The 13,209-nt window shown below is 51.4% G+C and overlaps 1 protein-coding gene across 1 annotated transcript; it reads right to left on the bottom strand.

Annotated features, from left to right (window-relative positions):
- Positions 1-822: 822 nt before the first annotated feature.
- TMEM238L (transmembrane protein 238 like) lies at positions 823-12,902 on the bottom strand. Its single transcript, XM_040243340.1, has 2 exons — positions 12,456-12,902; positions 823-1,351 (listed from the first exon to the last, which is right to left on the bottom strand). Exon 1 carries the CDS (start codon positions 12,881-12,883, stop codon positions 12,539-12,541), a length of 345 nt encoding a protein of 114 aa, XP_040099274.1. The 5' UTR covers positions 12,884-12,902; the 3' UTR covers positions 823-1,351; positions 12,456-12,538.
- Positions 12,903-13,209: the final 307 nt, after the last annotated feature.

The raw sequence follows: 13,209 nt of genomic DNA, 5'->3' as shown, positions 1-13,209 counted from the left end.
TTGGTAATGTTCCAGTATTATATCTCCCTGCTGACTTTTTCTTTCTACATGTTTTAAATCAACTATTATGGGTGTTGAGATTTGCAGCTATCACTGTGGAGTTGTCTATTTCTCATTGCAGTTCTATTAGTGTTTATCTATTACATGTTGAAACTTTATTATCAGGTACATATGTGTTTAGGATTGCTATGTTATGAATCCATTCATTTATCACTATGAAATGACCTTCTTTATCTCTGGCTATATTCTTTGCTCTAAAATCTATTCTGACTGTAGCCACTCCAATCTTCTTTTGAATAGTGTTAACATGGAATGTCTTTTCCAACCTTTTTGCTCTTAACAATTTGTGTCCTTATATTTAAAGTACATTTCTTTTAGGTGGCATATTTTGGTCTTTTTTTTTTTTTTTTAATAAAATCTGACAATCTCTGCCTTGGGGGTGTTTCAACCACTTATGTTTAATTTAATTGTTGATATGGTAAAGTTTATCATCTTATGATTTGTTTTCTGTTAGACCCATCTGCTATTTGTTTTCTTCAGCTTTATTTTTTTTCTGTCTTCTTTTCAGAAAATTGAATAACTTTATTATCCACTTACCTTTTCTTTGCTGGTTTATTAGCTATAGTTAGTTCAGTCACTCAGTCATGTCTGACTCTGCGACCCCATGTACTGCAGCACGCTAGGCTTCCCTGTCCATCACCAACTCCAAGAGCCTGCTCAAACTCATGTCCATCGAGTCGGTGATGCCATCTAACCATCTCATCCTCTGTCGTCCCCTTCTCCTCCTGCCCTCAATCCCTCCCAGCATCAGTGTCTTTTCCAGCTATTAGCTATAAAGTCTGTTATAAAAATCTATTTTCAAGTGGTACCTACCACTTCATGCACAGTATGATTATACTTTAATTTGTCTCCTCCTGGCCTTTATACAATTTTTGTCATGTATTTTACAAGTAGGTAAAGTAAATAATTTTACCATATTGAGTTTTGCTTGTAGATTTGTTATGCAAGATCAGAGTAATATTTAATCTAGAACTAATGCTCTCCACTACTGAGGCAAAAGCCTTCTGAGTACTCTGCTTAATGCATGACTTATGTGAGTTTTCAAAGTGGTTTGTGGGTCCAGGCTCTGTCAGTTGCTGGTGGCATGGCCTTGGCGGAGTCAGTTAGCATCCTGGACCTCAGCTTGCTCACCTCTGCCCTGAGATGCTTCAGTTGACCAGTGTCCCAGGCAATGAGAGGCAGGCCCATCCAGCCCAAGGCAGTAGGACAGCCTTAGTCATCAGAGGGGAAGAGAGATTCATCACCTGCCTTCATCTCCAGGCTCCCATGAATTCATGTCTGAACAGGGGCTCTATAGGCAGAAACGGGAGCAGTCATTTCTTTACCACCTAGAAACGCAACTGGGCTCAGAGATGACCTGACCAAGGGGAATAGGGGGTTATTCCACAACCCGGCCACAGCTGTCCCCTTAGCCTGGCGTCCTGTAGGGCCTCCAGTGTGTTTAACGGTGGAGACCGAAGGTGACTCCAGTGTTTGCAGGAGGAGGAGGGTCTGGGGTCTGCCATGGGGGGTGGGCAGGAGGGAGCAGAGACAGTAGCCACTGGCCAAAAGCCTCCCTGGATTAGGGCTGGCTTGTTCATGAATCTGTGAGATGCCCTTTGGAGAAACCCAGAAACAGGGGTGGGGTGGGGTGGGGTGAAGCTCCTGCAGGGGGCAAAGTCCTGAGTGACTGGAGCAGGAGCCTGCAGACTGTTGCTGACTGCCTCACTGTTTCCTCCTCCTGCCTCTGCTCACTCTGGCAGCCAAGGTCTGGGATCTCTCATTTCATCTCTTCTTCCCCAGGTCCCTAGGGGTTCGTGGTGGTTGTAATGGATTGTTTTAAATGTTTCAAAAACTCTAATGGAAACCATAATACATCTGTTTTCTGCTTTTTGCAGACCCAGTTATGGATGCATTTGATTAATAAATAATGGGGAAATGAATTAATTATTCCTTAATGATTAGTCTCTTCAGCAGACAGCCTATATCAAGACAATATGGGAGAAATGGGAGAAAAATAATAAAGCAGGGTCTCAGTATTGAATTGGTCAGAAAGTAACATAGGATCAGAGGCTCTTTAGGGTTTTTTCCAGGCCCAAAACCCTTCTAGAAAAAGACTGCACGGTCTAGAACCGCCCAAGGCTGGTGGTACCAGTGGTCTGAGGGAGTGACGGAGGAGAAAGGCGTGTTACAGCTGTTTCTTTCCAACTCTGCAAAATCAGGAGGTTATTAGGCCAAGAGGTGGTATGTATGAGAAGCACGTCAGGACTGAGTCACCATACCCCAAGCAGAAATTAAAAAAAAAAAAACACTGAAACTCAAGATCAAGGTGAAGTCTGCCTGCTTAAGTACTAGGTTGGCCAGAAAGTTTGTTTGGATTTTACTCTACTATCTTATGGAAAACCTGATCGAACCATTTGACCAACCCAGTAGAGCTATTCAGCCCAGTGGTTCTCAAGCTGTAATGTGCATCACAGTTACTAGGAAGACTTTTTATTTTTCCTTCTCTTCCTTTTTTAAAAAAATTTTATATTGGAGTATAGCTGATTAGGGCTTCCCTGGTGGCTCAGTGATAAAGAATCTACCTGCAATGGAGGAAGACTCAGGAAACTCAGGTTTTATCTCTGGGTTGGGAAGAGGCCCTGGAGGAGGAAATGGCAACCCACTGCAGTGTTCTTGCCTGGAAAAATCTCATCGACAGAGGAGCCTGGCCGGCTACAATCCATGGGGTGGCAAACAGTCGGATATGACTGAACACACATAGCCAATTAACGATGCTGGGATAGTTTCAGGCAAACAGCAAAGGGTGGGAAGACTTTTTTAAAAACAGACAAGTGCGCCCAACTCCCAGAGCTCCTGGTTGCAAAGCTCTGGGGCGGGATCAAGAATTTCCATGTAGAACATGGTCCCAGGCCAGGCTGCTGCTGCTGCCGGTCCAGGAAGCACACGTGAGAAACACTCCTATTTCCCACTTGCTCACACTCCCTAAGTGTCTTCTACCCTTTCCCTCTGGACTTTTCTCCTGCCTCTTCCCTCCTTTTTTGTCCATTTGCTCCAGCAGCTTCCCGCTCTTGACTTTCTTCTGAACAACAAGAAACTTAATTGTCTTAAAAACTGAAATGCAGAAGAAGCAAGAAGAAAGCAAAACCACCCCTGGCTGGCAAGGGACATGAGTGGCAGCTGACTCAGGACAGCATGAATGGCCAGGATGTAAGGTCCCTCAGAGCTGATAGAGCCACTCGGGGCTGGTCCAGCTTGGCCAGGACTCCATGCGACAGTGGACGAGGCAGCGGTGGAAGAGATGGAGTCAGCTAGGGGGCAGCCTCCAAGCACAAGCTGGGCTTCAGGGCTCCTTCCCCGTAGAGGATCCAGGACTTGAGTGTGCACTGGAATACCCAGGGCTTGGAGAGTCTGGCTGCAGGGCCCTGTCGCCGAGGCCTCTCAGTTCAGGTCTGCGATGGAATCCCCAGTGCAGGAAAACCGGGATGAGCTGGTCACCCAACCAGGGCTGGAGCCCTCACCCTTCTTAGAAATTCCCAGTGAGGCTGGCCTGCTGGTCCCAGGACCACACCTTGAGAGCCCCCCTTCATTGCTCCAGGCAACAGCAGAGGCCAGAATGGCTGCAGTAGCCTGGACTCTTCAGAAGGGCAAAAGGAGAAGGGGGCGACTGAGGATGAGATGGTTGCATAGCATCACCAACTCAATGGACATGAATCTGAGCAAACTCTGGGAGAAGGTGGAGGATAGGGAGGCCTGGCATGCTGTAGTCCACGGAGCCACAGAGTCAGACACAACTGAGCGACTGAACAATAAACAACATTAGCATCTCCATGTATCACTTTTCTGCCAGATATCATTGTGTTTACTGGGAACCAACACCACCCAGGTCTGTGCTGGATGTGCCCGAGTGACAAGGTATGGGCCTTGGTATCTTATACAGGTCTTTACCCCAAGCTTTGCCTAATCCTTCTTACAGCCCTTCTTCCCCGAGAACAAGCAGGGCTGTGGGGAAATGCAGACACTGGGCATGCCTGTGTAAAGTAGTTGTTGCTGAACCACACTTGTCTGCCTGACTCTCTTTTCCCTTACTTAGTGTTAGTGTTAATTGCTCAGTCTTGTCTCTTTGTGACCCCATGGACTGTAGCCCACCATCCTCTGTCCATGGGATTCTCCAGGCAAGAATACTGCAGTGGGGTGTCATTTCTTCCTTCAGGGGATCTTTCCAACCCAGTGATCGAACCTGGGTCTCCTGCCTTACAGGCAGATTCTTTACCATCTGAGCCATCAGGGCTTTACCCAGAAAGTTCTTTGGTCCTTCACCTAAATACATTTTGGAAACGGCCTCCACCTTGAGAGGCTCAGCTTCTGATCTACCTCCTCCACAACACTGTAATTTTACTGAGAGATGAGTTGACTCAGAGGGGCTTTGAGGTTATTGATTGGGGGTGGGCCGCCGAGCTGAGATGGACCAACCCTGCCCCCTAGTCATCTGCCATCTGCCCTGGCTTTGTGGGTCCCTATGGGTCCTGTCTGCAGTAAAGTGTGGAAACAAGGTTATGTGAAGTGTAGACTTGATTATTAGTGGCAGTCTTGACTGTAAAAAGCTTTACAGGCGACCAGTCCTGCAGTCCTGGAGTCATTAGGCATCTGAGGAGGTGACCTAAACTTTATAGCTCTGTTTTGACTTCTACAAAAGGGGAAACGATACTCTCTGAGGTGTTTACATTCAAGAGGTTGTGAGTCTCAGAAAGCCAGCACTGAATGACACCTGGCCCTGTGACTGTGATGTCATTATTGTTACAATGCTATCCCCTAACAAGCCAGGATCACCTGTAAGGTCACTCAGCTTGTACGTGGCAGAGTGGACTGAGTCAGGTCACTGAAAAAGACCAGTTGTCTCTCAAGGGAAGAGATAGGAAGAGGGGCCATGAGGGCAGTAGGAGGCGTCCCATGCCCAGCCGACTGGGAGGATGAGCCCCGATCTGACCTGGCCCAGCTCTGTGTGGCCCTGTCTGGTGGAAACGCAGCCCCTCCTGTCCTCCTTGCTCTCCCCCCGCTTGCCCTGGGTGGTGAGCACTCACGGGCTCATGGCCCTGCCATCTGCAGTGACACAGAGCAGCGTGGAAGCCCGGTCAGGGTCGCCTTCCTGGTGCACAGCTCAGCCAGGGTGAAGCGGGAGACATGCTGGTTCATGACTCACCTGCAGCATGAGGTGCTCGCCTGCCCTGGCTGCTGCCCAGCTTGCTCCACCCGCCTGGTGCTCAGGAGAGTCTGTCAGCAGCTTAAGGTGGGGTGGGGAGGGTGGTCAGAGAGGGCTCGACAGGCAGGCTGCAGACCTGGGCCCCAGTCCTGGCTCTGCTGCTCTTCAGCTGCTTGAACTTGGGAAACTCGGGTCACCTGAAGGCTTCAGAGTCCCCTTCTCTAAATGGACAGAGTTATTCAAGGTCCTCACTCTTCAAAGTGTCTTAAGGACACTTTAAATGCAGCAGTGATACTGCCTGGTACCTGTAAGAAATGGAAGCCCTCCCTGAATTGGAGTCTTCTTTCAGTGAGACCCCTGGAGGATCTGCATCCCATTGGCAGGGTGCTGCTCCCATCATCTCTGAGATGGAGTGTGGCGCTTGTGGCCTCTACTTCTGTGCCATCAGGGATCCCTGAGATACTGTCCTGCCCTGGCAGACGCTCAGTTGCAGACCAAGCCTTGCCCCATGGGAACACCCCGACATTGCACACACATTGCCTAAGTGTGCCTTCTCAGTTCTGGCTCTTAATCTGGGTCCCCAGGTGCGTGCACGTGTGCTAAGTCGCTTCAGTCGTGTCCGACTCTTTGTGACTTTATGGACTGTAGCCCACCAGGCTCCTCTGTCCATGGGATCTCCCAGGCAAGAATACTGGAGTGGATTGCCATGCCCGCCTCCAAGGGATCTTCCTGACCCAAGGATCGAACCTGGGTTCTCCTACCATTGCAGGCAGATTGTTTACCTTCTGGGCCACCATCTGAGGGGAAGCCCTCAGGTTCCCAAGTCCAGCCTAATTCTGAGAAGCCAGGCTGGTGGCCGAGCACAGAGCTTCCAGAAGCTTCCATGGTGTTAGGATAACCCATGCACTGTCTCCACCCACCCGGTTCTGTGTGTTTCTTCCTAGAGGTGCTGAGCTGAATACATGATTCCAGGATTTGCACAGAGGCAGGTGAAACAAATGAGAAGAAGTTGCCCTAAAGCTGGGAGTTTGGGTACTGTTATGGAACCACATAGACTCAGAAGCAGGTTGTGTGTGTATGTGTGCATGCTAAGTTGCTTCAGTCACGTCTGACTCTTTGCGATCCTATGGATTGTAGCCATTCAGGCTCCTCTGTCTGTGGGATTCTCCAGGCAAGAATTTTGGAGTGGGTTGCCATGACCTCCTCCGGGACATCTTCCCAACCCAGAGATCAAACCCATGTGTCTTATGTTGCCTGTATTGGCAGGCAGTTTCCTTACCACTGGTGCCACCCGGAAAGCCCCAGAAACAGTTAATGTCGAGTTAAAGCAAAAGGCCAGTTGAATCTTTTATTTAGGTAACTACCTCACACCATAAAAGATATGAGGCAGCATCTAAGAAACACATACACAGTTAGGGTGAGAAATAAATAAAAAGTACAAAATTAGACAATGGAAAATATAAATTAGTGTGCATTAGCTTGTGAAGGTTGACCCCCCCCCCGCCCCCCCCCCGCCCCGAATCCAGGTACTCCAGTTGGGTTGCACTGAATTAGATGCAGCTGAATCAAGATAAAAATAGAATACTGCTCTTAGGATCAAGAAATGAGTGACTCAAGGACAGTGCAGCAGAGCCCAGCTGGCTTGTCAGAAAAACCCCAGAGGGTTTCATTTGACCAAAAGCTTAACGCGAGCCCACCCAACATGTCCAGTTGTGCAAGTCGGGGGCAGCATTGGTGGTTCCCGGTGTCCAGAGCCAAGGAAGGGGGCCCCTGCCCTCAGCACTGGCTCTGCATTTGCCTTGTCAGCCGGCAAGTTGAAATATACACCCATGTGCTGACGGACGACACGGAAGGATGAGTAAGGTAGACCATCCAGGGGCTTACACAGTCTGAAGAGCCGAAGGAGCAGCAATTCCAAATGATGTGTGCTTGAAGAAATCTCATTTGGACTTCTATACTTGGTTCCAATATATATATATTTTTAAGGGACATTAGTGAGAGGAGCCTTGGAGGACGGGACTTCTCACTGACTGCCCAAGCCCATAGTGGAGTTATTGCCATAAAACCCCACTATGCACATGTTAGGGGCGCTCCAGACCCTCACAGACAGCTGGGGCACCAGCAGCAGTCAGCCAGTGGCCAGGGGCAGGGGTTTGGGTGTCTTGATGGAGCCTGGCCCTCATAGCCATCTCTGGACATCCTGGCAGGTGTTTTGAAAGCCCCTGGCTCCTGTGGGTTCTGTTACAGGAGGTGCTGCAGAGACAGGGCGTCTGTTTGCTGCTTCTCCATCAGATGGCACCTGGGCCGAATAAATAAATGAAGATGAAATAGATCAGTCTGAGACTTGAACCTGTCAACTCAAGCCTGGACAGGGTGAAACAAGCATGGTTCTCAGAGTCTGCTGGACTCGGGTGTGAATTCTAATGCTGGCTCTCGACAGTTTCAGAGCTAGTCCTGAAACTACCTTGAGACTTAGTTTCCTCACCTGTAAAATGGGGATCTGAACCCCAAACCCACAGAGTTGTAAGCATCAAATGAAGTCTTGAAAGTAAGTGACGAGCCCAGTGAATACTGACCCACCTTCCTTTCCTCCCCGATCCCACCTGCTTCAATCTCGTCCACAGTTCTGTCTTCAGCCCCTGCCTCCAACTCCATGTATGAGCCCCTTTCTGAGTGTAAATTCTGCACATTCTAGGCCAGTTGGGCAGTTCTGCTGATCAGTATCCCCTGCACCCCCAGCTCTGCTTTTGCAGAGGAAAAGACCTGATTTTGAGCAAAACTGTGCCTTCCCCTGACCTCTCCTGATTCCACGGTGGGTGTGTTTTCTGAAGCCTGTGACACGACCACTCCCTCTCCCCCTTGAGGGAGACTGGGTTGTCTTCTGGGAGTCTGTTGCCCACCCACATGGTCTCTGTCCTTCTCCCCTCCTCCCTGCAGCCATCACTTTGGTTCAGTTTCTTGTTATTGCCCCTGCTTTCAAATGCCCCCTGACCTCACCCCTGCAGTCTCCATGCCTCTCCTCCCCAGCCCCTGCTGCAAGTGACATCAGGTTTCTCTTCCTCAATCAGAGCCTAGCTGAGTCGCCCTCCAGACCACGGAGTCATCGAAAGTCCCTCCTTGCTTTCCAAGTGCCAGGTTCCTCATCTGGCTTTCAACGTCCTCCAAGTTCACCAGTGAGGACCCTGAGCCCTGGTCGCCGGCGTCTGTGTATGCTTTCTGGGCCACCTTTTCATTCTTCCCTTCCTTTCCCTCTGGGCCTTCCCAGGTGCTGGCTCTGCCCGGCGAGCTCTTATGTTGCTTGGGACCCAGAAGCTGAAGCCACACGTCACCCCCCTTCTCCCCCAGCCCTCTTCCTCATCTGGGCTTTCAGGCCCCTGTGAGATCATGCTTCTTCCGTGTACATTTTCGTAACAAACAGTTCCTCCAGGACTTGGATAAAGTTTAGCTCTTCTTGCAGCCCCAGAGCACACACCACGCAGGTAGGCAGGCCTTTCCAGCCGGCTCTGCTCGGAACCAACCTTGCAGCTTCACTGGCCCCTCCAAGGCAGAGAGGAGAGCCTGTGAGCAGGAAGAAGTGCTCTTCCCAGGGCTTGGGGCTGGGTGCCTTTCCACACCTTTCAGCATTGGTTGCTGGGGGAGGAAGTGCTTGTTGCTGTGGGGTGTCTTTCTGGTGCATGGCAGGTGTGAGGGCCTGTTTGTGTGTGAACAGGGCAGATGGGATGTGGAAGCCTTGTGATTGTGAGGTTTTTATGTGTGTGTGCAGTGGGTGAGGGACCTGAGACACGTGTGCGTGCATGGGGTGTTGATGTGTATGGAAGGGGTAGGTGAGGAATGTGGGTGTGTGTGGGTGTGTGGGGAGAGTGTATTGGGGATAGGTTGTGTGCAAGTTGGGTGTGTGTGATGGGAGAGGTTGGTGTGCACGTAGAGTGTCTGTGCCTGTGGGCATGTTTATGAGGGGACGCAGAGGGGTGTACATTGGGAATGTGTGCAGAGGGTGGGGATGTGAGTACATGTGTGTGGTGTGTGTATGTGCATTTTGGGGGGAGTGTAAACTCACCCTCTCTTGTGAAAGGACGCGTCCTCCCCTGCCTTTGCGGGAACTTTATCCACAAAAGATGCCCAACCAGGAGAGTGTGGAGCAAGCAAAGCTTTGGAAAATAGAGCGACTGAATTATAAAACCGCTTGGTACATAGTCGAGGGGTTAAAAATGAGCCACTCATCCCAAAATTCCCGGAATGTCTTGGAGGTTTTAGAGGCCGGATGGCCCTGCCCCATCCTGACTGCTGCTTGGGGGCGACCTGCTTGCTTGTCTCCAGGTGGGTGGGGTGGGGGTGTCCTAGCAACCACCCCACCAAGCCTCTGGGGCATGTAGTCTTCCCTTTGCTCCACTTATAGGGCTGCAGAACTGGCTGAGCCAGTTATCAACTGACCATAAATTGTGAATATGGTCGGCGAGAGCTTCAGGGACACAGGTCACAGAAAGGAAGTGGGTGGGTCAAGGCGTTTTAGAAGTATCTTTTAGCATCGAAACTTGGGTTCAAATTCATAAAGTCTGGTATGAACCTTCATACTGGAAACCCTGCGGCTCTGGTGTGTGTGTGGTGGGACAGTGGGCTGTGGGCATTCTGCCTGCCCGCTGCTGCCCCAGCCCCCAGCAGCCTCTGCAGAAAACAATCTGAAACCTCTCCTGGGGACCAAACCTTCTACTCCAAAAGGGACTCCGGATGACTTGCCCGAGGTCAGTCAGGGGCTGCTCACCACCCCATGGATGGTGGGTCCTGGCCGGCTGTAACCTGTCACTCTGGGCGGCCCCAGATACCATCAGGGATGCAGGGTCCAAGCTGAGCTGGATGGAAGGGCCAGCTGACTCTCGGGTCCTGTAGAATTCAGAGTTTGGAGACTGGAACTGAGGAAGGAGATATTTGCTTGACTGTGATCAGTAAGACCACAGTGGACCCACAACTTTTGACATCCCTTTGAGCCCAGACAGAAGTCTGGAGTTCTGGGGCGACCCTCACTCATATCCACTGGGGAATCTTAACACCATATGCTGCTGCTTGAGGAACTGGTCGGGAAGGCTTCAGGGATGTCTGTCTCTGAGGAAGGTCCCACCCCGCTGTAATGGGCTGGCTACCTGCATCAGGACACAGGTTTATTTGAGGGCCCCTTGTTTCATCAGCTGTCACTTGTATGGTGCTCTACGCACATGAACTTAATCTCTGCAGCACCCTTATGAGGGTGGGGATATCATTAGCATCATCTCTGAAATAGAGGCTATTATTAGCACCCTCTCCATTTTCCAGATTTGGAAACTAGGTCACGGAGTCATAACTAGTTTATAATTAGTCTGTAACTTGCCCCGGGTCTTGCAGCTAGTAAGAAACAAGACTGGATTCAAACTAGACAGTCTGAGTCTTGACCCGTGGTCTTCATCACTGGGTTATTGAACTACTTTCAATTCAATGAAGGGAGGATGTGCAGAGCAAGGAGACTGAACTGGGGACCGCTTGTTGTTTAGGCGAGCGACTGAACTCCGCAGATGGGCTTGCATGGGTCACCATCATTGTCATCTGTGCCTTTGGCCAAAGTGGTCTTTTGGAAACAGATCAAATTATGTCAAGTGCCTACCCCTTCCTACATCTCTTTAATGATTCCTTCTTGTTCTTGAAAACAGGACTAAAAGGATTTTAGGCCCTGCCTGGTCTGGCCTCCCTCTGCCGCAGGGCCCTGAACCTCCCTTGCTCTTGCCGCCTGTCCTTCAATCACTCTGCAGTCTTCTCTTTCCTGCTGCCCCAGGATCTTTGCTCAAGCCACCTCCTCCCTCTGTAAGACTCCACCTTCTGGGTCAGTTTCTCTACTGAACATTCCCAGGGAGCAATATCCCTTTTCTTCCTAATCCTCACCAGACTATTATTGTATTGATGCCTCGTTGGTGAGGCTGACTCATGTCTATCTCTCACCTGATGGGAATTCCCTGAGGATAAAGAGCTAGTGTGTTTTACTCTTCACAGCATCCCCAGCTCCTTGCACAGTGCCTGACACATCCTTGTGTTGCAACAAGGGCAGGCCATTATCCCCAGTTTACAGATGGAATTGTAAATAGGGAATACTGAGGCATGATGCCTCCTGAGCAAACAGGTGGTGCTGCTTCGAGCAGGGCCCAGGTGCTCTGACTTCTCATCTCTGTCCTTTCACCTGCCAAAAACAGTTCAGCCTCCCCTTCTGAAACCTCTCCAAACTACTGTTCCCTCTCCCCCTTCCAAGAGTCAGGTGGAATCCCCCAGAAAAGACACAGTTATTATTGCCTCCTTCCAACCCAAAGATGACCTTTGCTTTCCCATGCAGCTATCAAAAGAGAGTGCCCAGCTGTGCCTAGGGGCAGGGTCCAGCCCACCTGGAGGAGGGGATGATGACCAAACTGACCAGGACCCCAACTTCAGTCCTCTGGGGAGATCTGCCCACTTCTAGTTCAGGGTTGTGGGGGCCAGACCAGCTCTGTCTTTTGCATTCTGTGTTCATGTGAAACACCTTACATTTATCCGCCTCCCTGGTTACACATGGTCAACCCAGTGCTGGCCCAGCTGGGATGAAATGGTCAGTCACGGTCCCTCAGCTTCCCTGACTCTCAGGCTGGCTGGGGGTGGACAGGTGGGGCACGGGCTGCCTGGGAGCAGGGGGTGGGGGCACCACTGAGAGAGGAGGCAGGTGCGTTGAGAGGGGACATGGAGGCAGGTCCTGACCCCTTCCGCATGTCCCATCTGGGCAGATGCAGGAGGAAGGGAAATGAGAAGGGCCATTCTGGAAGGTTCTGCTCCGCTTCCTCCTGCAGCAGGCAGCCCACAAGGTGAAAGCATAAATGGCCATCAGGGAACTTTCCATCCTCTTGCAGCGCTCAAAGTTCTCCCCAGCAGCATTCTCCTGAACAGAGAGCCTGGGTGGGCTCCTTGCTCCAAGTTCTAAGCTGAAGGGATAAACTTCCTGTTCCGCACGGCAGGACCCCTGTGGTGGATCCGAAGCAATAGTGTCTGTGGAGACCCCCTTTCCAGTTTCCATGGGAAAAGGGGTCCCCAGGGAGGGAAGCACCTGCCGGTGGAACCTAGGTGGAAAGAGTCCCTAGCCGGGGAGTGGTCCTCGGGCCACCTGCCCCTTCAGTCTCCCCCCGCCCGGTTCGGTCCAGCCTCCCGCCAGCCCTGCATGCCGGGCAGGGGCACTCACCTGGTCCCTGGCTGGGCAGAATAGCCCTGCGCTCCTCCACCTGCCAGGAAGCCCACGTCCCTCCTCCTCTGCCCATGGCCAGACTACAAGTCCAGTTTCTCAAGAGGCACCTCTATGTTGAGGGTGTACCAGGCGATCCAGAAGAGCAGGCTGAAAGCCAGGATCAGGGACCCCGTGTAGATCAAGAAGTCCCAGAAGTCAAGGGAGGCAAAGATGCCCACAAGCAGAAGGACCAGGCCTACGACGTCGAGCAGGAGGGCCAGGCCGAAGAAGAAAGCACAGCGTCCAAGGCGGCACGTTCCCCACAGCTTCCCCAGGAGCATCACTGGGAAGGCAGAGGCGGGAGGGGCCCGGCTGTGCTCCCCAGGCCGGTCTGCATGGGCAGGGGGTGGTGCTGCCAGCTGCTCCCTTTTCTCCCCGCTGGGCATGAGCAAGCAAGAGAGAGAGAGAGAGAGCCGCCCTTTCTGAAGCCACACGGAAGTACAGGTGGACGTCTCTTTATGAGCGCGCAGCCAGTGGGGCAAGATATTTCTTAACTGTTTCATAGCTCAGGCATGACCCTGATGGAAGCAGCCTGACATCACCTCTGGTACAGCCTGACATTGTCATCCCCTGGGGGCCAAACAAATGGCATGGCAGGGGAGGGGTCTGGAGGAGGGGCTGTCCTGGCCCCTGGCCTCTCCAGTCCTGGGCGGGTCCTCCCAGGCTTCTGAGATGTGCGGTAGGCTGGGGGCTTTCCCCAACCCCCATCCCG

The sequence above is a fragment of the Oryx dammah genome, unplaced genomic scaffold, assembly GCF_014754425.2.
Source record: "Oryx dammah isolate SB20612 unplaced genomic scaffold, SCBI_Odam_1.1 HiC_scaffold_8, whole genome shotgun sequence".
In the NCBI taxonomy this organism is placed as follows: domain Eukaryota; kingdom Metazoa; phylum Chordata; class Mammalia; order Artiodactyla; family Bovidae; genus Oryx; species Oryx dammah.
The sequence above is the reverse complement of the archived record's forward strand: the minus strand, read 5'-3'. Positions and strand labels throughout refer to the sequence as shown.

Coding starts and splice junctions, on each gene's coding strand:
- TMEM238L (XM_040243340.1), bottom strand. CDS start 12,883: ATGCCCAGCGGGGAGAAAAGGGAGCAGCTGGCAGCACCACCCCCTGCC.